Source organism: Suncus etruscus, chromosome 14 (assembly GCF_024139225.1).
Source record: "Suncus etruscus isolate mSunEtr1 chromosome 14, mSunEtr1.pri.cur, whole genome shotgun sequence".
NCBI lineage: Eukaryota > Metazoa > Chordata > Mammalia > Eulipotyphla > Soricidae > Suncus > Suncus etruscus.
Window position 1 is genome coordinate 80,959,503 of NC_064861.1, and position 25,565 is coordinate 80,985,067.

Here is a 25,565-nt window from a genome sequence, read left to right on the forward strand (position 1 = left end):
CATATGGGATGCTGGGATTTGAACCATTGACCTTCTGGATACAAGGCAAACACCTTACCTCCATGCTATCTCTCCTGCCCCATGAATTTTTTTATATGCCATTTGGCCATCTGTGTATCTTCTTTGAGAAAATGTTTATCTCTTCACCCTTTTGATGGTCTTCGATGTTCTTTCTTGTTAAGCTCTACCAGTACCTTATATATATTAGAGATTAACTCCATATCAGATGGATAATAGTTTATCCCATTCCATGGGCAGTTTTTATATCCTACTTATCATTTCCTTTAAGGTGTAGAAACGTCTTAGTTTAATGTAGTCCCATTTGTTTATATTTGCTTCCACTTGCTTGATCAGTGGTGTTTCATCCTTGAAGATGCCTTTAGTTTCAATGTCCTGGAGTGTTCTCTCTACATTTTCCTCATGTATCTTATAGTTTCAGGTCTGATATCAAGGTCTTTAATCCATTTTGATTTGACTTTTGTACACAGAATTAAAGAGAGGTCTGAACTCACTTTTTGCATGTAGTTGACCAGTTTTTCCAGCATCACTTGTTCAAGAGACTTTCCTTGATCCACTTTGTATTTCTTGACCCTCTATAAAAGGGAACAATTTAAGAATTGATCATATACCTGAGGGTTAGTCTTAGCACATTCATGTCTATCTTATTGATCTGAGGGTCTATCTTTATTCCAATACCATGCTATTTTAATGACTACTGTACTGTCATTTAATGACTACTATTTAATGACTACTGTACTGTACTGTACTGTAATGACTATATACTTTATAGTATAGTTTGTAGATGCGAAAATTGATGCTTCCCCTCTTTTTTTCCCCCAAATAATTCATTTTTTCTTATTATAGCTCTCAATTCTCTTCTATGTTTCTTAGAGTCTCATTTGATACATCTGCTGTGAATCTTAAGCTTTCCTTAATATGTAAGTTTTTTCTTTGATTTTGCTGTTTTCAATATTCTATCCCTGTCTTTGACTTTAGTCATTTTAATTAGAATACGTCTTTCTATATGGACCTGTTTTCACTGGAACCCTTCAGATCTCTTGAATCTAGGTACCTGCATTTCTTAGCATTTGGACATTTTTATTTATGATTTATTTTGGACTAGAAATTTTTCAACATATGTGTAAACTTCCTCAGAAACTAATAATTCTTAAATTGTTCCCTTTGAATTTATCCCATAGTCCTCTGATATGTTGTTCATTCCTTCCCATCTTCTGTTGTTTTCTAGAGGCTTCCTTCATCTCATCTTGAAGCTCACTAATCTTTTCCTCAGTTGCTGTTATTCTGTCACTCAAGACTTCTATTGAGTTCTTTATTTCACCTACTATGCTCTTAATTCTGTCAAAAAGGAATTTCTAAGCATCTAGCTTCCCATTGGTTATAAATTATGTAATTCTTAACTTTATTTAGTTTCTTGATATGCCTATATTTAAGAATATCTGTCTAGGGGCCCAAATGATAGCACAGCAGGTAGAATGTTTGCTTTGCACACTCTGACCCAGGTTCAATCCCCGGCCTTCCATATGGTCCTCTGAGCCTGTCAGGAGTGATTTCTGAGAGCAGATCCAGGAGTAACTCCTAAACACCACCAAGTGTGGCTCAGAAATTAAAAAGAAAATCTGTCTAGGGGCCGAAGTGGGTAGGGTTTATACCTTGCAAGCAGTTGACTGGGTTTGATCCCTGGCATCCCATACAGCTCCCCTAAGCTTGCCAGGAGTGATTCCTGAGCTCAGAGCCAGGAATAAACTCTGAGCACAGCCAGGTGTGTGGCTCCTCACCAAAAGAATATTTGTTGAACCTCTTTATTGTGAATCTCTTTGAAAACAAAGCACTAGAACAACGAATATCTGAAACTAGCAAAAATTATAAAATTATCAAAATCAAAGCTTTTACTAAATGACAAGGTTTTCTTTAAAACTCCATTAAAATGTTCCAAATTGATCAGAAATAGACCTTTAAGAACTTTACATATTTTTAGAACTTTCTTATTAAAATTCATGTATATGTTAAGATTACATTTCCCATGTGATATTTTTCACAAAGTTTCAACATATTAAACTGGCTTATATATATGCATTTCTGTCTTTATAAAAAGAAAGGATAGTAAAGGGTACTTTACAAAATCATTTAAGACTTTCCAATTTCTTCTTTTTTAAATTTTTTGTTTGGTTTGGGGCCACAACCAGCAATATTCAGGGGTTACTCCTGGCTCGGAACTCAGAAATTATTCCTGGCAGTGCTCAGGGGACCATATGAGATGCACAGGATGGAACCCAGGTTCTACAAAGGCAAACACCTACCTATTGTATTTTCACTCTGTTCCCTCATTTTAATCAACTAAGACTATGCTGAACCTAAGAATTTACATTTCCCAGGGTTTAGCCAAAGATATTAAAAGGTGTAAAATATTATTAATATATATAAAATATACTTTTTTTTTTTTTTGGTTTTTGGGCCACACCCGGTAACGCTCAGGGGTTACTCCTGGCTATGTGCTCAGAAGTCGCTCCTGGCTTGGGGGGCCATATGGGACGCCGGGGGATCGAACCGCGGTCCGTCCGAGGCTAGCGCAGGCAAGGCAGGCACCTTACCTTTAGCGCCACCGCCCGGCCCCATATAAAATATACTTAATTACCCATTTAACCAGTGTTGAAATTTCAAGCATAATATTAAAACATTCATAGTTGGGGCCGGAGAGATAGCATGGAGGTAAGGCATTTGCCTTGCATGCAGAAGGATGGCCAGTTCGAATCCCGGCAACCCATATGGTCCCCCGAACCTGCCAGGAGTGATTTTTGAGCATGGAGCCAGGAATGACTTCTGAGCACTGTCGGGGTGTGACCCAAAAACCAAACCAAACCAAACCAAACCAAAACAAAACAAAACAAAACAAAATAACATCCATAGTTGCAAGTAAAACTTAGCTTTTAAAAAATTCTGACTATTGGGGCCGGAGAGATAGCATGGAGGTAAGGTGCTTGCTTTTTATGCAGAAGGTCATCGGTTTGAATCCTGGGGTCCCATATGGTCCCCCGTGCCTGCCAGGAGCAATTTCTGAGCATGCAGCCAGGAGTAACCCCTGAGCACCGCCGGGTGTGGCCCCAAAACCACAAAAGGAAGAAAAATTATGACTATTTTCTTAATCTTATTCATCATGAAGTTTTTCCTGATAACACATAATGTCTTTTCTCTTAGGCAAGTAACATAAAAAGATACAATGTTATTAAAAACAGACTATGATTTCAAAAATATTTATTTGTTTGGTTGATTATTTTTTGTTTTAGGACATATCCAGCAGTGCTCAGGAGTTACTCCTAGGACTGCATTCAGAAATTATGTTTAGCAGGCTTGGGGAACCATATGGGTTGCTGGGTATCAAACCCAGGTCAGCTGCATGCAAGGCAAATGTCCTTTCTTCTGTGCTATTGCTTCAACCCAATATATTTATTTTTTTAAAGTAAATAAGAGAATTAATTAGTCTTATGTACATCTATTATAGATATCAAAGTTTAACTTAAATAATGTTTCTGTTTGATTTGGGCTATGCCTGACAGTGTTCTGGGCAATTCTTGGCTTGGTGCTCAGGGTTCCAAGCAGTGCTTGGGGCTGAACCCACGTCTTTTGCACAAAAGGCATGTGCTCCAGCCAGTGAATAATTTTTCTAGTCCTAAAAACACAGTCATAACAATTCATTAGATTCCAGCCCGCTTTGTGTGGAGAACAAGATGGAGTCAATAGTGTCCACTCACGGTAATAGATACAGAAAATGGGGATCAGAGGTACTCACTTCCTCATGTCAATCTGTCTGACTCTTGTTCCAGGTTGGCTGGCCAACAGCACCAAGTGGGACCACAAGATACTTCAAACTCAAGGAGACTGAGGTAAGGGGCACAATACCAACTTCTTCTTCCTCCTGGTTTCCCCTTCTTTCTGTTTCTCATCCAGCCTCGGTGCTGTCCTTTCTGGACATCCACAGGGCCATGATGGTGGTGGAAATGATCAACTTCTCAGTTGGTGGCTTGAGCAAGTCACTTACTGTCCCTGGATCTCAGTTATAGACATTTTCCTTTTCATTTCATTAAAAAATTGTGTTTTGGGGTTGGAGCCATGGCGCAGCGGTAGGGTGTTTGCCTTGCATGTGACTGACCTAAGATGAACCAACCGCGGCTCGATCCCCAGGCATCCCATATGGTCCCACAAGCCAGGAGCAATTTCTGAGTGCATAGCCAAGAGTAACCCCCCTGAGTGTTACCGGGTGTGACCCCCAAAAAAACAAAAAAAATTGTGTTTTGTTTGTTTGTTTTAGATCACACCCAGTAGTGCTCAGGGATTAATCTTGCCTCTGTTCTCAGGAATCTCTCCTGGCAGTACTTGGGGGAATATATAGGGTGCCAGAGATCAAATCTGGTTGACTATGTGAAAATCAAACATCCTGCTATACATCCTAGACATTATTCATTTTAATTGATTTTTATAGGACCACATCCAACAGTGCTCTAGGGCCTGAATACACTCCCTGGGGGTGCTTGGTTGGCATTGTGGGACTGGTGCTTGGGCATGACAGGGTTCTGGCATCCCCAGGATCACACACAGTGCTAGAACCAAGCTGCCAGAGATGGGTCCATGCTGTTGGGGTCCCTGGGGATCTTGCAGGCAAGACTCTGGCAAAACACTTCAAGCCTTTTTAGTAGAGGAGACCAGGGGCCTTTGACAAACCCCTGGGCCAGGAGAAGGAGGGAGAGAGAGAGAGAGAGGAGAGAGAGAGAGAGAGAGAGAGAGAGAGAGAGAGAGAGAGAGAGAGAGAGAGAGAGCTGATTTGGGGATGAGGGACAAGTAAAGGGGAAACAAGTTTCAAATCAAAAGGTAACCAGTGTAAGAGATGCAGCCGAAATCAGGGAGAGGGCCCGGAGAGATAGCACAGCGGTGTTTGCCTTGCAAATAGCCGATCCAGAACCAAAAGTGGTTGGTTCGAATCCCGGTGTCCCATATGGTCCTTCGTGCCTGCCAGGAGCTATTTCTGAGCAGACAGCCAGGAGTAACCCCTGAACACTGCCGGGTGTGGCCCCAAAACAAAAACAAAAACAAAACAAACAAACAAAAACAAAAAACGAAATCAGGGAGAAAAAAACAGTTCAGATTGCTGCCTCTTCAAACTGCCATGACTGCACACTGACTCTTTATTACACCTCACTTTAAGAATGGGAGGGAGACTTTTATAGGGTCGGCCAGCTAATAATAAGGTAAGATCTTTAATAATGAGTAAGGTCTTTCTTTATTTCTTTTTTTTTATGGGCCACATCCAGTGATGCTCAGGGGTTACTCCTGGCTATGCGCTCAGAAATCGCTCCTGGCTTGGGGGGGGGCATATGGGATGCAGGGGGATTGAACCGCGGTCCGGCCCTGAGTAAGGTCTTTCTTAAAACGTCCCTTTTATGGCTGGTTCTGGACTTCTGTTGGAGTAATACATAATGTAGGACAAGAACTCAGCTGAGCTGAGATATTATGTAACATGCCATGCTAAAGTAGAACATGGGTTTCATGCAGGCGAGGCTGCACTTGGCCATCTGAGTCACCTCTCTGGCCTGAACCACAGCTTTAAACAACTGTACTTGTTTCAAAGAGCTCAAAGGAATTGGGGCTGGAGCAGTGGCAAAGCAGTAGGGTGTTTACCTTGCACTTGGCTAACCTAGGACGGACTGTGGTTCGATCCCCCAGCGTCCCATATGGTTCCCCAAACCAAGAGCAATTTCTGAGTGCACAGCCAGGAGTAACCCCTGAGCGTCACCAGGTGTGTGCCCCAAAACCAAAACCACCCCCCCCAAAAAGACATCAAAAGAATTAATGTAAAGCTACACAGAGCAAGCCCCAACACATGGTCCATGCCGTGTTGGTAGTGGGCAATCATAGCAGTAGAGTTTAAACCCCTGATCAGAAAGCCCCCTTTCTAAAGCCTTAACACAGCACCCCATTTTCCTGCCTCTTTCCCTGTCTCCTCTCCAGCTGTCACTCGCTTGCTGTGCACAATGATATTCCTCACGGCACTGCCTCTATTTTGGATCATGATCTCAGGTAATGGATGGGGCTGTCAAGACTCTGACGTCTTGATTTCTGAGCCAGTCTTGGGCTGGGCTGTTTCTATGGGTTTCCTAGGACCCCAAGTGGGAGGAGAAGAGTGGGTGGGGGGAGGCATTGCAGCTGGGATTTGTTCCCTCAGCCTCAGTGGTTCTGCTCATCCACAGCCTCTCGAGGGGGACACTGGGGTGCCTGGATGCCCTCGTCCATCTCGGCCTTTGAGGGGACGTGCGTGTCCATCCCCTGTCGTTTTGACTTCCCGGATGAACTGCGGCCCGCAGTGGTGCATGGGGTCTGGTACTTCAATAGCCCCTACCCCAAGAATTACCCCCCGGTGGTCTTCAAGTCACGCACCCAAGTTGTCCACGAGAGCTTTCAAGGCCGCAGCCGCCTGCTGGGGGACCTGGGCCTGAGGAACTGCACCCTCCTGCTCAGCAACCTCAGCCCCGAGCTGGGCGGCAAGTACTACTTTCGCGGGGACCTGGGGGGCTACAACCAGTACACCTTCTCCGAGCACAGTGTCCTGGACATCATCAGTAAGTCTCCCAGCACCATGTGTGGGTCCGGGGGTTTCACAAGGTTTCTCCCCAGCACCTTTCTAGGGCCTGGTAGTGTTGTAGGTTGGGATGAAGGCATGGGTAAACCCCAAGAGTCAGCATAGATCAAGCAGATGGTTGAAATGAATAAATCTGGGCCCCAGAGACTCTTGTTGCTGTCCTCAGAAGGAAGGACATGCTCTTACTCTTCTAGAAATGTCAAGAAAAAGGCAGTTGGGTTGGGGGTTAGGAGTAATGTCTTCTGGATGGCTAGGTTTACTGGGACCGTGGGCAGTAACCTATTAGTCTTGGTTCCTCTTCTAAAAAATGGGCATAAGCTCAGAGCTTCTAGGAGAGAGAGAAAGAGAGAGAGAGAGAGAGAGACAGACAGACAGACACACACACACAGAGACATACACACAGACACACAAAGAGAAAAACACACAGAGAGAGCAGTTATTGTGGTTTAAGTGCTCAGTGGAGTCTGGCAAGAGACTCCAACTTGGCTATCGGGGACTGGGGAAGGAAACAGTGTCCTTGAGTCTGGCAAGAGACCCCAACTTGGCTATCAGGGACTGGGGAAGGAAACAGTGTCCTTGCCTGCAAGTTTCTCAAGAGAAACTAGGGTTGTGTATTTTTCCCATGAGAACAAATAATGGTTAAATGTTGGCCATTATTTATTCAATCGTAAATTAAGATCAAATGAAATACAGTTCTGGGCTGGATTTGGCAATTAGAGAAGGCCACTGTTTGATCTCAGCAGCTCTCAGGCTTGAGTTACAAGAAGCTGAAGTGGCTGGAACCTTAGATTCAGGGTCCCAGGAGCATTGAGTCTTTGTGAGGACAGATAGGACCACTGTGCAGAGAGATCCATGGTTAGGCAGACATGGACACTGCCCACTCAGATCACATAACACATACATGTACAAAAAATACACATGCACACATGAAGTCACACAAACACTCAAATGACATATACACGCACTACAGACATACATACACTCAAACCACATATACCCATGTACTCACACAAACATACATCCCTGTACACTCACATACACACATGTACTCATATATCCACATTCAAATCACATACACATATAATCACACTTACGCTCTCAGATCACATGTATGCACTGCATTCACATAGATTCCCATACATCATACTCACACATACAGGTTGAAGGGGAAACCATAGCAAAGCAGCATAGGAGAGAGGTTACTTAGGAATCTAATGCTGTACCTAGAACACAGGTGATGAAGGCAGAAGACTAGGGCTCGAAGTCTGTTTTACCTTGTGTTAGCTGCGGCTTCGGCTTCCTCATATGGAAAATGAACAAAAAATATTGCCCACCTACTAGTATGACTAGAAGTACTAGCCTGGTTAAACTCAGAACACGGTGCCTTTATATATATTAATTTGCATCTATGGAGGACTGGGTGAACAGTAACCAAGAAGAGAGCAGGAAATTTTGGATTCAGGGGTGGGGAGATATCTGGGAACCAGGAGTGGATTTAGACAAGTTAGGGGTGTCCCATAGCCCAGTGCTGCTTCTCAATATTCTCGCTGTTGCATGCAGACACCCCCAACATCGTGGTGCCCACGGATATGGTGGAAGGCACGGAAGTGGAGGTCAGCTGTATGGTCCCTGACAACTGCCCTGAGCTGCGCCCGGAGCTGAGCTGGCTGGGCCACGACGGGCTGGGGGAGCCCACTGTGCTGGGGAGGCTGCGTGAGGACGAGGGCACCTGGGTGCAGGTGTCTCTTCTACACTTCGTGCCCACTAGGGAGGCCAACGGCCACCGGCTGGGCTGCCAGGCCTCCTTCCTCAATGCCACCATGCAATTCGAGGGATATGCCAGCCTGGATGTCAAGTGTGAGCCTAGGGGTGGATTTAGGCGGAGTCAGAAAGGGGTGGAGTCAGAGAAGGGGCGGGGCCCTAGAAGAGAAGGGGAGGAGCCAGAAAGGAGTGGGGCGGGGCCGGGGAGGGGCCCGAGCAGGGAAGGAACCTGTCAAACCTGGGCCTGACATGGTCCTGTCGCCTGGCCTCAGATCCCCCTGTCATCGTGGAGATGAACTCCTCAGTGGAGGCCATCGAGGGCTCCCAGGTCAGCCTGCTCTGCGGGGCCGACAGCAATCCGCTGCCATTGCTGACCTGGATGCGGGACAGCACTGTGCTCCGTGAGGCGGTGACCGACAGCCTGGTCCTGATACTGGATGAGGTGACCCCTGCGGAAGACGGCGTCTACGCCTGCCTGGCAGAGAACGCCTATGGCCAGGACAACCGTACAGTGGAGCTAAATGTCATGTGTGAGTCCCACCCCGACAGTGGGATCTGCTGCCAAGAGATTAGGGGACAGGCCTCACTTGGGGGTGGGGTTGAGGCCAGAACAGGAAAGAAGAAGATGCTGCAGGACCAGGCAGCCTATTCAAGACAACCATCCTAAGTCCCTCCTCCTCCTCCACCTGATGGGGGGAGTGACTACAAAGAGCCATATTATGATTTTAGTGGGAGGCCCAGAAGGACTCACCTTCCTGCTATGTGCACTTGGTACATTGTCTCCAGGTGGCAGAAGCTGGTGAGATCAGATTCTTAGAGAAACCAGGAGATGCCACCCTTCATTCAGACTTTCCATTCCTCACCCACATAATTTTCTCCAAAGCACTTATTCCCAACTTATCAATTAAAATATATATAATACATTTTATATAATGGCTGTGCACAGGGGCAATTCCTGGCTTTGCATTCAAGAATCACTCCTAACAACCTTGGGGGTCATATGGGATACCAGAGATAGAACCTGGCTGGGTTAGTAGTGAGCAAGACAATGCCCTACTTGCTGTGCTATCACTCCCGGCTTGCTCCCCCCAAATATATATTTGAAAACCAATACTAGTATCTACCACATGGACAATAACTCATCCTTAGAATTAGAATATTGACCTTCTCCGCTTAGTAGGTCCCCTCGACTATGATGTTGGATTATTATTAAACCCATTTTCCAGATAAGAACATGGAAGCTCAGCCAGTGTGATAGTACAGTGTGTAGGGCATTTACCTTGCACGAGGCTGACTTGGACTTTATCCTGGGTATCCCATGTTCTCCACAAGCACTGCCAGAAGTGAATCCTGAGTACAGAGTCAGGAGTAGCTCCTAAGCATCACCAGGTGTGGCCCAAAAACCAAAAAAAAAAAAAAATTCCTTCTCATTTGACCATCAACTTCTGTCCTGCTCCTCAGATGCCCCCTGGAAGCCCACAGTGAATGGAACAGTGGTGGCCGTGGAGGGGGAGACGGTCTCCATCCTGTGCTCCACGAAAAGCAACCCAGACCCAATTCTCACCATCTTCAAGGAGAAGCAGATCCTGGCCACGGTCATCTATGAGAGTGAGCTACAGCTGGAGCTGCCGGCTGTCACACCCGAGGATGACGGGGAATACTGGTGTGTGGCTGAGAACCAGTATGGCCAAAGAGGCACCGCCTTCAACCTCTCGGTGGAGTGTGAGTTCCCCCCCACCCCGTGCCAAGAGCTGGCAGGACTTGGCCCTCTGGACCCTCCACCTACTGGAGGGGCCATTGGGTGATGAGGGATGTACCCGGCACCCCAAACAGGTGTCAGCGTTCTATAGAGAAAGTAGGGAGCTGAGTCCTTAGCACACAAAGTCCTACTTGAGAACACTGGGTCTTTGCCTGCATCCTTTTGTCCATTGAGATTTCTGGATTCTGAGACCACAGGTGGTTTGCATGAACTGAGATAATGACCAAGCTTTCTTTTCTGGCATGCCGATAGGGACCTAATCCTGTTGGAAGCTCAATGGAGCATCCACTTCTGTGGCTCTCAGGACATGCCCTTGGGGAGGTTCTCCTACCATCATGGGTTTCAGAGAGGGGAAAAGAAGAGATTCAGAGATTTCAGAGATGTGATGCCACTTGCCCGGGGTCACACAGCTAGATAAATCCCACATTTCTGGAGAGAGAGAGAGAGAGAGAGAGAGAGAGAGAGAGAGAGAGAGAGAGAGAGAGAGAGAGAGAGAGAGAAAGAGAGAGAGATATGTTCTCCTGTGATTTCCTTCAGGGTACATGATCGAGCAGTCATTCTGGGGTGATGAAGTCACAATATTCCTTAGGTTAGGAGAATTGGGGAACAGCCTTTGGCTCATACATATATCTGCCGTACAACAGAATCATCATTCCTGATCAGCTTCTACTGTCTCCCCTCTTCAACCCCAAGAAGTTGCTTACTTTGAATTCTCTGGAAAACAAACCCAATTGGGGAGTAAAATATGCCAGTCTCCCCACCCCAGCTCACCTATTTCACCCCTTAGTATCACTAAGGTCAATTTACAGCTCTTGCTCTTCGAGAGTATAACTTCAAGCTACTGGGCAGAATCCCTCAGGCCCTTGTCCCCCCAATCTCTGTCACCTTGGAGAAAGCTTCCCTATTATAGTGCCATTCCTGGGGTTCAGCAGAAGTACTTGCAGCAGGTGAAGGGAGCAGGGGCTAGTCTGCACTTCTTGCACGTGAAACCTAATTGTGGGGTGCTCCTCACCCTAATTTAAAGGGTGAACACTGGTTTCGAGCCCTTGGCTGAATTAGTGCAAAGCCTTCGCCTCACTGCAGAATCCCAGCTAAGCCACTTCTCCTTTGACTTGATTCTCTTCTCAGAATGCTGTTCTAACAGCACAAACTCCAAAGACCGTTGAGAAGACAAAGGAGTGTGTGGGGCCCCAGCATCCTCTGTGTTCCTTTCATCTTCACCTTGCCCGCCATTCATCAGGCTTCAGTCACCTGTGTCCTCCAGGCTGAGACTGCTCACTGGTGCCCTCTGTTGGGGAAGTCCCAGCCGTTGGCTCTTGAGCCCTAGGGTGGATGGTCCGTGTCTCTACTATGCATGAATGTGCCTGTCTTTGGAAACCCTGGCCACTTAAGAAGCAGATGCAGATTCCAGCTTTGAGGTCCAGGGAAAGTGATAAGGGTCACCCCATAAGATGCTGGCAAAGCTGGGGTTCAAGTCAAAGTGATCCCAAGTAAACTCATTCTCTGTGGGACTTGGGGTTTGCCTGGAGTCAGAGTTTCATTAGTCCCTGCCCCAACCTCCAGAGGATATGATGCTGAACATCTGTGGACAGGGCACCCTTGCTCCTCTAGATGTAGGTGGGACCCTATTGTCATGGCCCCAGGGGGTGGTCTTGAGCACTAGGACTTAAAAAGTGGGAAGTCGGGGCCGGGCGGTGGCGCAAGAGGTAAGGTGCCTGCCTTGCCTGCGCTAGCCTTGGATGGACCGCGGTTCGATCCCCCGGCGTCCCATATGGTCCCCCAAGCCAGGAGCGACTTCTGAGAGCATAGCCAGGAGTAACCCCTGAGCGTCACTGGGTGTGCCCCCCCCCCAAAAAAGGTGGGAAGTTCAGTTTTGTTATGAGGAATTGATAACAGGGTGTGTTATCAATTCATTCATGAGAACTTTCATTCATTAGAACTTCTGCAGGCATAGCTCATGACTTGAATTGGAGTGTTTAATATTAATTTAAAAAAATTTGGGTTACACCAGGCCATGATCAGCTAGCTATTCCTGGCTCTGTGCTCAGGGATCACTCTTGCTGGTCCTTGGTGTATGATACTAGAGATGGAATTAAGGCAGGCTACATGCAGGGTTTTCAAAGTACCTTTCCTCACTCCCAACCCACCAATGAACTACTAGAGTTTATTATCATTTTTTTTTTTTTTTGCTCAAGCAAATGCCTTACCCCCATTATCTCTCCACCCCATGGTGTCTACTTTTCAGCTAGCTCACTTCACATATGTGTGTGTAGGAAGGACCACCAGGAAGGCTCTATCCTTAGTACTTCTGGGCTGGGAGACTCCCTGGTCCATCCCATTAGCTATGGTTCTTTCTTGCTGGAAATTGATAATGGGGCATAAGGGGGTGTAGGTAGACCAACTTTACCCATGTGGTTGGGTGAGAACTAATGGAACCAGAATTCAGTTTAGGTGAATAGCAGGGACTGTGGGGATCTTTCAGAGGGGAAAGAGAACACGTGTTCACACAAGCAGTGTTCAATGTTCTATTTGAGATTTTGGAAAATGAAAGAAAAAAGTTCCCAGTGTCTGGTGGAAGCTAACACGAGAGGTTCCACATACTGCCAGAGTGCTCTGGGGGCTACTTATAATTCTTGGTCAATTAAACCATTGGGTTTGGTAGGAGAGCCTGAGGTGCAGGAATGCTCAGATCCTGTGGTGTGGGGTGGGGGTGGGATTCAAGTTACCTATGGGGAGTAGTGCTGTCAATTGAACCTGTGAAACCTACGCAAGGCATTTGCCCTAAGCCTGGGACTACGTCCAGCGCAGCCAACACCTGGTTTAATAACAGAACAAAGCAGAACTCAACAAGATGCTCTGGGTGGAGGATTGAGTTTGGTCCTAGAGGTAATTTGGTGGGTGGGGAGTCAGGATGGATGCAGGGGTGGCTAGGAGAGGAAACGAGCATTTGCAGGGTGAAGGGAAGGTGGTAGCTGAGCATTCAGAAAGGAACTGCAGGTGCAGGGCAGGTAGTGATGCCTAGTGGGAAGAAGCTTTCTGAACTTAGGGAACAGAAGGGGCCAGTGGATTGAAGGGGGAGCACCACTGAAAAAGGAGGTAGGAAGGGAGAGTAATGAGGCCTGCAGGGCCTTGAAGACAGTGGCAAAGAATTCGGGTTTCATTCCGAGTGGCTTTGGGAGCAATTAGAAGGAGACTGGGAGGTCTGGAAGTGACTTACGTGTGACATAAGTGTGTGAGTTCCAAGGATGCAGGAGACAATGCCAAGTGCAAAACACGCTACTTTGGTCTGGAGCCATAGGAAGGCTCTTACCTTGCATGTGGCCAACCCAGTTTCAATTCCCGGCATCCTATATGGTCCCCTGAGTCTACCAGGAGTGATTCCTGAGTAGTCAGGAGTAAGTTCTAAGTGTCATGTTTGTGGGACCCCCTCCCCAGCCACTGTCTCTCTACTTTCTCCTAGATATTCAGGAAGCAAAACTCACCCCAAGCCCCTCTCCATAAGCCAAGCCTACACCAAGCCCAGCCTCAACCCCTGATCTTGTTCTCAACCCTGCAGTCGCCCCCGTGATCCTGCTGGAGTCTCACTGCGCTGCAGCCCGTGATACCGTGCAATGCCTGTGCGTGGTGAAAGCCAACCCTGAGCCGTCGGTGGCCTTCGAGCTGCCCTCACGCAACGTGACGGTGAACGAGTCGGAACGCGAGTTCGTGTACTCGGAGCGCAGTGGCCTCCTGCTCACCACTGTCCTCACGCTGCGGGGACAGGCTCAGGCCCCACCCCGGGTCATCTGCACCTCCCGCAACCTCTACGGCGCCAAGAGCCTGGAGCTGCCTTTCCAGGGAGCTCGTGAGTGGAGGGGGCCGCCTCTGGAACTCAAGACCCTCACTCAACTGTGCTGCCAGCAGCCAGTGACCTGGGCCCTCCGCAGCTTCTGGTCCCCGGTGGGAGAAAGGGGGAAGGAGAGGTTCTCTGCACAGAGAACTAGGTTCTTCTCCTGTCCTCACCCTTGAGAGCACCCGGGTCTCCTCTATCCTCAGATCGCCTGATGTGGGCCAAGATTGGGCCGGTGGGAGCTGTGGTCGCCTTTGCCATCATAATTGCCATTGTCTGCTACATCACCCAGACACGGAGAAAGTGAGTGGCTCGCGGGTCTCTCTGGCGTAGAGCATCTGAAAAGCATGGGGGGATCAATGGGAGGTTGAGGGGTGAGTAGGGGAGGGCAGACTGTCCTGGCCATGTTTTGGATCAGTCATGGGGCGGGGAAAGGATCTTCCAGCCACAAGAACCAATGCCAGGGCGATGCACTTACCACCAGCTGTGGCCTGTAGCCCACCCTTCAGGCTTCTGTGGCCTGCTGACACCCTGAGACTCTCCTGAACACTTGCTGGGGGGCCAGGAGAGTCCAGCTACTTCTCCAATGCAGTTTAAAGCACCAGTCTCTGGGTTCCAGAAGCTCCAGCCCTTGGGCACAAATGCAATCCCAGTCCCATTCGCAGCTGCACCTCCTTGTTCTTCATGCACATTGTTTATCTGGGTCCCACAGAGGACACCATCTCCTCCCTGCAGTCTGGCCGCAGGAGGGCAGATACACCTGACAAGCCTCCCCTGAGCCACCGAGCAGGACAGGTTGGGGGTACAGAAAAAAGGGAGCACCAATCCTTACATAGGCCACATGAGAGGGGGGTGGAGCAGCAATGGGGCCCCCTAAGATTGGGGTGCAGGAAAGAAGGAGGCCTGGGAGTCCTGCTGGGGCTGATGTGTCCTGCCCTGCAGAAAGAACGTGACAGAGAGCCCCAGCTTCTCGGCGGGGAACAACCCCCCCGTCCTGTTCAGCACTGAATACCGCATCTCTGGGGCGCCGGAGAAGCAAGAGGTGAGGGCCTGAAGCCTGTGGCTCCGGGCTGGCAGGAGAGCCCGGATGTGGGGCATAGAGGGTCTGGAGAAGGGGTGGGTTTGGCCAACAGATCAGACGGGAGGGAGGAGGTGTGGTGGATTGGGGGGAATGCTGAAGGGGAGGCCATGAGGAAGAGCGTGGGGGTCTGGGGTCCCAGGGCAGTAACGTCATCTCCTTGCCCACACCTATGACTACATTTCCTTCTCCAATAGTCCAGAGTGGTTACCTTGGAGTGAGCGCCCCAGAAGGTAGGTTCTGGGGCCTCAGTGTACCTGCCTCTGGCCCTCCAAGGGCCTAGTGGTGGGCGTCCATGTGTGTGTCTCCGTCAATCTGTTCAGCTGGGCACCTGTGGAGTTGTGGCTGCCTTGTCTGTGCTGTTTCTTGCTGCCGCTGTCATCTTGGCCTTTGTCCTGTGTGCATGTCCAAAGGCCTGTGTGTGTGGGGGGTGTGGGCCAGGCAGTCCCACCTTCTACATAGAAGTGGGGGACCCCTAAACCATGCACTGGGGAAGGATTTACTGAGCATGACAAGCTATGGAAAGGTGGGGTCCTGAGCAGGTGGCTGTAGTCTGGGACAGTATTGTGGGGTGAACCGGGTGACCCCTCATTTTGTGCTGAGCACACCTCCCTACAGACTGAATTGTAGCTTAACAGTCAAGCTGTGGCAGGGTGGGGGGCTCACCCCAGAGTGGGAGAAAATAGGTTCACCCAGGGCTTAAGGACTCAACTTGGAGCTGTGGGGATGTCTTCAGCTTCAGCCTTTGCATCTGGAAAAGGGGTGCTGGGGTCCTTCTAAAGGGCTGATTCCTTCTGTAGAGCCAGAAGCGCCTGGGATCTGCGAGGAGGCTGCTGGGCCTTCGGGGGGAGCCCCCAGAGCTGGACCTGAGCTTTTCTCACTTGGACCTGGGGAAACGGCCCACGAAGGACAGCTGCACCCTGACGGAGGAGCTCGCCGAGTACGCGGAAATCCGCGTCAAGTGAGGGTGCGGGGCCACCCATGCGGCCGCCCCCCTCAGGACCCTCACTGGCCCCCTCTGGCTGCGGGCTTCCTGCTTCCCAACAGTCGCAGGGGCACAAAGGACTGGGGCAGGGGGCGAGGTCCTGGGGACCTGGCCCCCCTCTCCAGCTACCTGTCCTGCACCGCCCCTGGTGGCTCTCCCCTAACCTCCTTCACCCTTATCTGTCTGGAGGGGAGCCATCTGTCTGTCCATGTTATTTATTCTACCCACAACCCCCATCCCTGGCCTAGTCTCTTGCCCCCATTCCTGGCCCCTGGGCCGGGTCAGAAGGGATGTGAAATAAATGCTCCTAAGCCAGAAGCCTGCCCGAATCTTTCTGATTTATAGTGCTGACCTCCCACTGACCTCCTACCGTGTGCTCTCTGCTGGGTTCTGTGTGGGAATCTTGCCTGAGCCCAGGCCTCCAGCAACCTGTTTATGTAGGAAAGACCACATAGTTTGGAGTCAGCTCTTCTGGTCATGACCCCCCCCCCCAAGAGATGATGGCAGCTGTCCAGTCTGATGAAGGTGCATAGTCAACCTCTTTGTCACAGTCTCCACCACTCCCTCTGCACCTCTATCTGACTGACTTTTTGTTTGTTTTTGGCCACACCTGGAGGGGCTCAGTGGTTACTCCTGGCTCTGTGCTCAGAAATTGCTCCTGGCAGGCACGGGGACCATATGGAATGCTGGGATTTGAACCACGGTCCATCCTGGGTCAGCTGCGTGCAAGACAAATGTCCTACTGCTGTGCTATTGCTCCAGCCCCTCATTGACTTTTCTAACTGACATTCACCTCATCCCCTGCAGGTGGAGTTGGGGGTTCCAGTAGGGCTTTCATGAACCTGTGAAAGTTGAATTGCCCCCCCCCCCTTCCCCATTCATGCAGTTTCTGTTCCTCAAATTGCACTGCATTCGGTTCAAGACACATCAGTTAGGCCCCGCTGGTATACTCAGTCTTTTCTGAAAATGCAGGAAGTCCTGGGAGGGGGCTCCCCAGGGTTGCCTGTGTACACAAAAACACTGGAACCAAAGAAACAATCATTTTTCCAGGGCTCAGAGCTAGGAAATGGTGCATTCAGGCCCTGGGCTCAGTTTTCGCTCTACATCTGCCTGAATAAAGAGGACAAGACATTGGCACAAATGGGGTAACAGTGGGCCTACCTGAGCACTTGCATAGAGTGAGTTTCCATCTGTCCTTTTCTGCTAACTCCCCATAAAACATGACCAAGTTCTTCAAACAGCCATGTCTTTAGGCAACACACCTTTGGGGTGAGGTTCTGGATTTCCATAAGTTCTCCAAGTGCTTGCAAGGTATTGATTAGCATTTGAGAAAGTGAAAAGACGCAGAGAGCTCCTCACTTTCTGGATGTCCCCGTCCCCCCCCCCCCCCAGCAATTGCTCTGGAGCCCCTGACTGTGTGTTGGACTCCTCTTGGGAAGCCCCTAGGATATACAAAGGTGCTGAGAGGGCAGAATGAAGCTGCAGGCAGGGGAAATCCCGAAGGGTGCTTACCCCCCTCAGGTTTCTAAGGATCCATCAGCCGAAAGTCAAGGTTCAGAGGTTAGAATATGGAGTTGGAAGTTCGCATGCAGGAGCAACGAGGAATATGTTTGTGTGCATGTTTGTAGGTGTGTGAATATGCATGAGTATATATGTGTGTATGTGTGTGAGGCACATGGAAACACACACAAGCCTCCCCTGCAGCTACCTGAGTCTTCCCTTCTCCCAGCTCACAGTCTGGAGGAACTCTGTGTTGATGTATGGATTAGATTGGACACGCTCCTTGGATAACCCCAATGTATGTCAGTTGAACCTGGACAATCCCAGGACACCCCTCTTGGACATGCCTCTGTCATGCCTGGCATAAAAGAAAAACTTGGACTGTTGTAGGGGTGGTGGTGGGGCTAATATAATGACCAGAGCAGCACCTGCTGGTCCCTGGGGGGCCAGAGATAAAGCATCAGAGAGATGCTGCCTGCTTTGTATCTATTCTTTTCTCTTTCTTCTTTGAAAGCAGGCCCTCCCCAGCCAATTCAGGCTGATGAATTCCCATCTATCTTTTTTTCTCTCTCTTTGAAATCCCTGGGGGTAGGAGGCAGCGGACCTTAGACTCCAGGAGGAATAAAAAGTATATTTGGTTTCTCTTTTTTACTATTCTTTCTCTCAGTCCAGGGGTGGGCAGTATACTTGGTTTCTCTTTCTTTCTTTTCTCTCAGTCCAGGGGTGGAAAGTCACTACATGTTGGCATCCCTGGGTGGTGCACAAGGCCCCACAGGCCCATTCAAGCCTTGCAGCACCAGGCCCTGGCAGCCTTGGGCCTTTGCACTTGGCATAACAATCACCTACCAGGTCTGGCTGCACCTCATGCTCTCTGCTCCCCAGAGAAGCTGGCGGGGGGCTTTTGAGCATGGCAGAAAAGTGTGACTTAAGGTCTCTGGAGCCAGGGAGTTATCCTGATGGAAGAAAAGCACATGGGGGACCACCAAGGTCAAGGCCCTGAGAAAGAAGGCGCTGAAACCTGGGGACCTAGGCAAAGGACAGTGGGGGATGAGTTGGAGCCTTTCACAGTGGTCTTGGAAGCTTCAGTCAGATCTTCTGCTCCTTTACCGCTGGGGCCTGCCCTGACACACCTGTTCTCTGACTACAGACCCTGGCACCAGCCAGTCTGGCCGCTGGGAATGCCCCTAAGGACTTTGCCCTGATGAGCAGAAAATGTCAATAAGAGTGACTCAGAGTAACCCTGTGGTGCCCAAAAGCCATTAATGGGGGTGTGTGGCCCAGGAAGAGAGAGGGTGCCAGCTTGACATCAGCAGTTGGGAGGAAGGCTGCTTGAGCAGTGGAAATAATACAGCAGGTGGGGTACCCAACCTTACGCATGGCCAACCCAGGTTTGATCCCCAGCACCCCAAGTCCCCCAGGAGTGATTCCTTAGCACAGAGCCAGGAGTAAGCCCTGGATACAGCTGGGTGTGGCCCGAAAGAAACAAAAGGAGGAGGGTCTGTTTATTAAAAACAAAACAAAACCCAAAAGGTCAAGAGAAGTGTTCTTAATAAATATACAAAGTCAGGGGCTGGAGTGGTGGTTCAGCGGTAGGGCCTTTGCCTTGCATGCACCTGGCCCAAGACAGACCTGGGTTTGATCCCTGGCCTCCTCTATGGTTCCCCAAGCCAGGAGTGATTTCTGAGCACATAGGTAAGAGTAACCCCTGAGCGTCACCACACCAGGTGTGACCCCAAAACCAAAAATAAATAAGTAAATAAATTAAATAAAATAAAATAAAAAAAAAGAATCACCATGAATCACAAAACTATTGAGACTGAGTTTCAATCACAGTGTTCCAGCACCAATTCCTTCACCAGTGTTCATATCCTTCCACCGATGTCCTGTTTCCCTCCTTTCCCCAGTCTGCCTCCATGGAAGGTACTTCTCCCCACCCCCCCCTTTTATTTTTTTGTTTTTTTTTTTTTTGCTTCTGGGGCTATACCAGGAAGTGCTCAGGGATTATTCCTGGCAGTGCATGGGGAAACCATTTGGATTCTAAGCATCCAACCTGGGTTGATCACACTCAAGGCAAACATGCCTTACCACTATGACCATTCTGTCCCACCCTTTTCCTTCATGCCTCTGCCCCCCATTTTAGAAACTGATATAGATATCATGATATAGGATATCACTGATAAGGTACCATGCATATCACTATACTTCCTTTCAGCACCTCGTTCTAGTCCACAGTGACCGCTTCCCCTTATCATTCTCATAGTAGTCCCTTTCCTTATCTTGTCCTGCCTCCCCTTGGTGTGACAAACTTCCTACTGAAGACCAGAGCTCCTGCCCTTTGCTCCTGTTGCCTTTATGCTTTAGTTATTTCCCTAGCATGTTCCTTTATGGGCCACATATGAGTGAGATCATTCTGTGTCTGTCCTTCTCCCTCTGACTCATTTCATTCAGCCTGATACTCTTCAGATCTAGCCACTGAAGATGGTCTTTTAGAGTAGATGACACTCAGGGGCCCAGGAGAAGGAATGGAAATTGTATGCTCCACAATTCTCTACCTAGATAAAATGAATCCTCAGGGAGACAGATCAGACACATGGTTTGTTGGCCAGGGAGGCTGCTGGGAAGGAAATGGTATGCTGGTGAGGAAACTACTGCTGAAAGAATCAATTGAGTAAAAACCAGAGGAGGCACTGTGGGGTTCTGGAGTGTGGGTCCAAGGACAGCCAAGCACACATGCAAAGATCTCTGAGATGGCACAGGAGATAAAGCAATTGCATGAGGCTGATAGCAGTTGGAATTTCCGGCATCCTAGAGTCAATAACCTTAGTGCTGAGTCAAGAATAGCATGGAAATGCTGCTGGGTATAGACCAACCCTCTCTTCCTGCCCACCCCCCATACAACCTAGAAAAAATGTGTTTGCTCATGGAATTCAGAGGAAGTGGTCTGCTTGGGGGAAGGGGTTCTGCAGTAGGGGACAGTGCCTGAGGGAGGCAGAGACTGGGCATGAATCCTAGTCTTTCCCTTAGAGAGAATGATGGGGTCCAATGATATGCTCTGGAGGGGCTTGAGGGCTCAAAGATGCCACAGACAACTGTGTAGCAAAGGACCCAGGTAAAGAACCAGAAGTGGAGATGAGGAAGGTGAGGACTCAGTGAAGGGACTTCCCAGGTGGGCATGAGGGTGCAGGTGAGAAAGCAAGTTAGATGTAGAGCTCAGGTCTGCTCTATCTATGTGAACCCCAGATGGACAGAGGCCGAGGATGGAGTCTGGCCAGGAGTTAAGTGGGTAAGACTTAGGAGTTAAGTCTGGGCAGCAGGTTTCAGAGCAGGAGGGTTGAGAGAATGTGCTGGAACCTTCTCTTCTTTTCTCTTCTCTTCTCTTCTCTTCTCTTCTCTTCTCTTCTCTTCTCTTCTCTTCTCTTCTCTTCTCTTCTCTTCTCTTCTCTTCTCTTCTCTTCTCTGGCTGCCCTGGGCCAGTGCCTGGGACTCACCGCTCTGCTTTGACTGGCTGTGTGTGTGTGTGTGTGTGTGTGTGTGTGTGTGTGTGTGTGTGTGTGTGTGTGTTAGAGTGAGGGAGGAGAGAGAGAGATTTTGAGAAAGATTGAGAGAAAGAGAGAAAAGTTGAGGGGGGGGCAAGCCTGGTAGTGCTCAGGACTTACTCCTGACTGTGCTCAGGGATCTCTGCTGCTGGGGATCAGGGACCCCTGTTTGGTGCTGGGGATCAAACTGGAGTCAGTCACTGTGAGATAGTCCACTGTACTATCTCTCTGGCCACCCTGTTTGATTCTCAAGCGTCTTGATTTCAACTCCTACGTGCTTCCTGGACCTGGGACATTTCAGCTCAAGATCGGGCCAGCAGCCAAGCAGAAGACCCTCCCACACTCACTCCCAGTGCTAGTTCTGTTTGTCCCTTGGGAATCGGGGTTGGGTGGAGGCATTGAAAAGGTCTCTCTGTCAGATTTCACTTCAGGCTGAGTCTCAAGAACATGTGCTCCAGGTTCAGCAGCACAAGAGGCAACAACTGTGATCAGGTTGGTTCCCTGTTCAGCATCTGCAGAGCCTGTTGTGTGTCTAAGATTCAGGAGAGTCATCATGGCCTTAGAAACCTGTGTCTGTGTGGAGGGTCATCACAGGTGACAAATGGAGGGTCTAGGATTTGAACCCAGGTCTGTGCTATGCATGCAGGTGACCTCACTCACCTGAAAGGGAGAATCGATGCAGGACAAGAGACCCTCCCTGTACAGGACTTCGAGCCCTGCCTAGAGCTGGCCCATAGGAACTTCAGAAATTGGGTGATTTAAGTTCCTGGGGGTTCCCTGCCTGAGATTTTCGATCACCCATTCCCATACAGACAGATGGTTTATATTAAAAAAATTTTTTTTAAACTAAATTTAGTTTCATAGGAAGTTGCAAAAACAGAACAGAGATATCTGGTAGATCTGTCACCAGTTTCCCTTGGTGGTTGGTTCTTGTATAATTTGGTAGAACTCCAGAAGTAGGTTATGGTACTGGTTTCATGTGTACCTAAATCTAAGGCTTTTGGCCCCAGGTCTAGATGTGTGTGACCATGCATGTGACCAAGACTCAGGGTTCTGAGACCCCTCAGGTCTTCGTACAGGTCACAACCACTTCCTGTCCTTCGCCTTCTCTAAGCTCTGCTATGAATCATCTCTTCTTCACTTCTATCAGCTTGTCATTTTGAGGGTGTTACATAAAAGGAAACAAACCAAGCTATCATTTTGAGATTGTGGTTTGCAAAAACTCAGTATACTACCTGAGTTCAACTGTGTGTGTTGGGGTGGGTGGGTGGATTATGATGGTCTTGGTCATTCCCAGAAACACAGACCCAAAAGCACTGTGTCCATTGACATAATGGCTCAGTAGTTTGAGTATCACCAGGCCCAGAAGTGGCCCCTGAAACCTTTGAGCACTTTTTGGGAGGCATCAGAACAAGATAAAATAAAAACAATTTGGATTTAGTTGAATGTTCTTCAAAGTCAGCAAATGCCACTCTTTTTTTTTTTTTTTTTTGTGGTTTTTGGGTCACACCCGGCAGTGCTCAGGGGTTATTCCTGGCTCCAGGCTCAGAAATTGCTCCTGGCAGGCACGGGGGACCATATGGGGCGCCGGGATTCGAACCGATGACCTCCTGCATGAAAGGCAAATGCCTTACCTCCATGCTATCTCTCCGGCCCCAGCAAATGCCACTCTTATTGACACTTGCTTCCTGGTGGTTGGTACCTAGGAAGCCAAGTATGGTCGCATCATAGTTTGCTTAAGAATTCCCCTTTTGAACAGGTTGATTCCAGGTCGGTACAATGACAAATAAAATTGCAGTGCACGGTGGTGTGCAGATTTTTGTGAACTTCAGATTTTATTTTTTGAGGATGAATGCCTATAATTGCTGAGTTATGAGTAAAACATCTTGTTAAAGTCTTAAGAAACTCAAATTATTTTTTCAGAGTGCCCATAGTAATTTCTTTTTTCTTTTTCTTTCTTTCTTTCTTTCTTTCTTTCTTTCTTTCTTTCTTTCTTTCTTTCTTTCTTTCTTTCTTTCTTTCTTTCTTTCTTTCTTTCTTTCTTTCTTTCTTTCTTTCTTTCTTTCTTTCTTTCTTTCTTTCTTTCTTTCTTTCTTTCTTTCTTTCTTTCTTTCTTTCTTTCTTTCTTTCTTTCTTTCTTTCTTTCTTTCTTTCTTTCTTTCTTTCTTTCTTTCTTTCTTTCTTTCTTTCTTTCTTTCTTTCTTTCTTTCTTTCTTTCTTTCTTTCTTTCTTTCTTTCTTTCTTTCTTTCTTTCTTTCTTTCTTTCTTTCTTCTTTCTTTTTTTTTTGCCCAAAGTAATTTCTATTTCCCAAAGCAACAAATGAGTGTTCCAGTTGCTCTAAATCCTTCCCAGTATGTGGTGGTATCGTTATTATTATTTTTATTTTAACGGCTCTTCTAGGTCCGTAGTCATATCTTATCATGCTCTTGATTTGCATTTCGCTAATGGCTAGTGATGCCGAACATATTTTCATGTGTTTGTTTGCCATCTGTATATCCTTTTGGTGTTATCTCTTTATATCTTTGGTCCATTTTCCAATTGCCCATACAATCTATCCTCTTTACACGCCAATGATTTTTAGTATATTCACTCAGTTATGTAACGACCACAATCAATTTTAGATCATTTTACCACCCTTTAAATAAACCCTTCCTCATTATCTTTCTCTTCACATTTCCTCTCAACACACCCTTCCCCCACTTCAAGCCTAGGCCAACTTTAAATCTACTTCCTGCTTTAACAGATTTTCTTTTTCTGCACATTTCATAGAAATGGACTCAGACAGTATGTGGTTGTGTATGAACATTTTTCACATAATTTTTCCAAGTTTATCCTGAAATAATGTCATTTTTTTTGCTTTTCCCAAATGTTTTTTGTATGGTTATGCTATATATGATATTGGTAAAGGTGTATATATATATATGAAATGCAAAACAAAATAGTGGGGACTCAGGCCAGCACCTGACAACCACTCCCCTAAGGTGGGGTTTAACTCGGAAAGTTTGCACAATGTTGGGGCCTGAGTGACAGCACAATGAATAGGGTGTTTGCCTTGCATGCGGCTGACCCAGGATTGACCAAGGTTCAATCCCTGGCATCCCATATGGTCCCCCAAATCTGTCAGGAGCAATTTCTGAGTGCAGAGCCAGGAGTAACTTCTGAACGCTGCTGAGTGTGGCTCCAAAAAGTTAAAAAAATTTTTTGCACAATGCATGGACACCAACCAATGAAGAAAGACTCTGGCACCTTTGCTAAGGCATCTGGATGACAGATAATATATTCTTCTGGTTCCCAGATAAAGATCAAGTGTCTACTTCATTTATGTATAAAAGCAGAAGGATTCAGCCCATAATCAGAGATGATATCTGCACAGCTGTTCAACATGTCAGAGCTCACAAGCAATGTAATTGCATCAAGGAACCATTTCAATGCACATCTTTCCTGCCAGAAGTCGCTGGGCTAATGTGAGTCTAGCCAGAAAGAAGTGTCTCAAAGCCTCTGTCTCTAATTTGAAATTTTGAGGAATTTGTATTTGGATGCTAAGTGAGTGTTGTGGATTTAAATATTGGGAAACAATATGAATCATAATATGAGTTTATCATAATATGAGTGATAAACTTTAATGAACCAGGTCTTTTTTTGTTTTTGTTTTTGGGTCACACCCAGCACCGCTCAGGGGTTACTCCTGGCTCTATGCTCAGAAATCGCCCCTGGCAGGCTCGGGGGACCATATGGGATGCTGGGATTCGAACCACCGTCCTTCTGCATAAAAGGCAAACGCCTTTCCTCCATGCTATCTCTCCAGCCAATGAACCAGTTCTTGTGTGGATTGATGAGTGTTTTATTGTAAAAAATTTATTAAGCTATATTAAAACAGATACAAAATATTGGGGATTAAACCCAGATCTCATGCATACAAGGCCTGCATCTTACTCTTGCATCATATTCCTGGATTTGGATATTTGATTTTTCTTACTTTTTGGCTTCTGGTTTAATGTTGCATTCAATGATCTGGTGGACATATTTTATTTCTCTTAGCTGTCTACCTTAGAGTGGACCTGCAGAGCTCTATGGTAATTCTATTTAACCTTTTGAGGAACTATCTTAAAACTGTCTTCCAGAGTGGAAAATTTTATTTCTTTGCTTAGCAATGTATTTAGGTACTTAACATCCTATTCAGCATTTAATGTTTCCACTGGTCTTTATTTTAGCTGACTAATTGGGTGTGCTAGTGATAACTTGTGGTGACTTTAATCTTTATCTCTCTAAAGGCTTGTGATGTTGGACATTTTTAAAATGTGATTTTTAAAAATCTTCTTGAGTGAAGTCTCTTTCTCTCTTTTGTTTTTTTTGGGGCCACACCTGGCAGTGCTCTGAGCTTACTCCTGGGTCTGAGTTCAGGCATTACCCCTGGTGTGGTTTTGGGGAACCATACGTGGTGCTGGGGATCAAGCCTGGGTTAGAAGTGTG

At 47.6% G+C, this 25,565-nt stretch overlaps 1 protein-coding gene across 1 annotated transcript in view; it reads left to right on the forward strand.

Annotated features, from left to right (window-relative positions):
• Positions 1–16,376, forward strand: part of MAG (myelin associated glycoprotein) — a 25,264-nt gene extending 8,888 nt beyond the window's left edge. The window contains exons 2-11 of the mRNA XM_049786589.1: positions 3,840–3,899; positions 6,019–6,087; positions 6,258–6,626; positions 8,207–8,503; positions 8,680–8,937; positions 9,869–10,129; positions 13,723–14,010; positions 14,202–14,298; positions 14,938–15,037; positions 15,874–16,376. Coding sequence (XP_049642546.1) covers positions 6,042–6,087; positions 6,258–6,626; positions 8,207–8,503; positions 8,680–8,937; positions 9,869–10,129; positions 13,723–14,010; positions 14,202–14,298; positions 14,938–15,037; positions 15,874–16,038 — 1,881 coding nt within the window. The 5' untranslated portion in view covers positions 3,840–3,899; positions 6,019–6,041 and the 3' untranslated portion in view covers positions 16,039–16,376. The remainder of the gene's footprint in view (positions 1–3,839; positions 3,900–6,018; positions 6,088–6,257; positions 6,627–8,206; positions 8,504–8,679; positions 8,938–9,868; positions 10,130–13,722; positions 14,011–14,201; positions 14,299–14,937; positions 15,038–15,873) is intronic.
• The last annotated feature ends 9,189 nt before the right edge of the window (positions 16,377–25,565 follow it).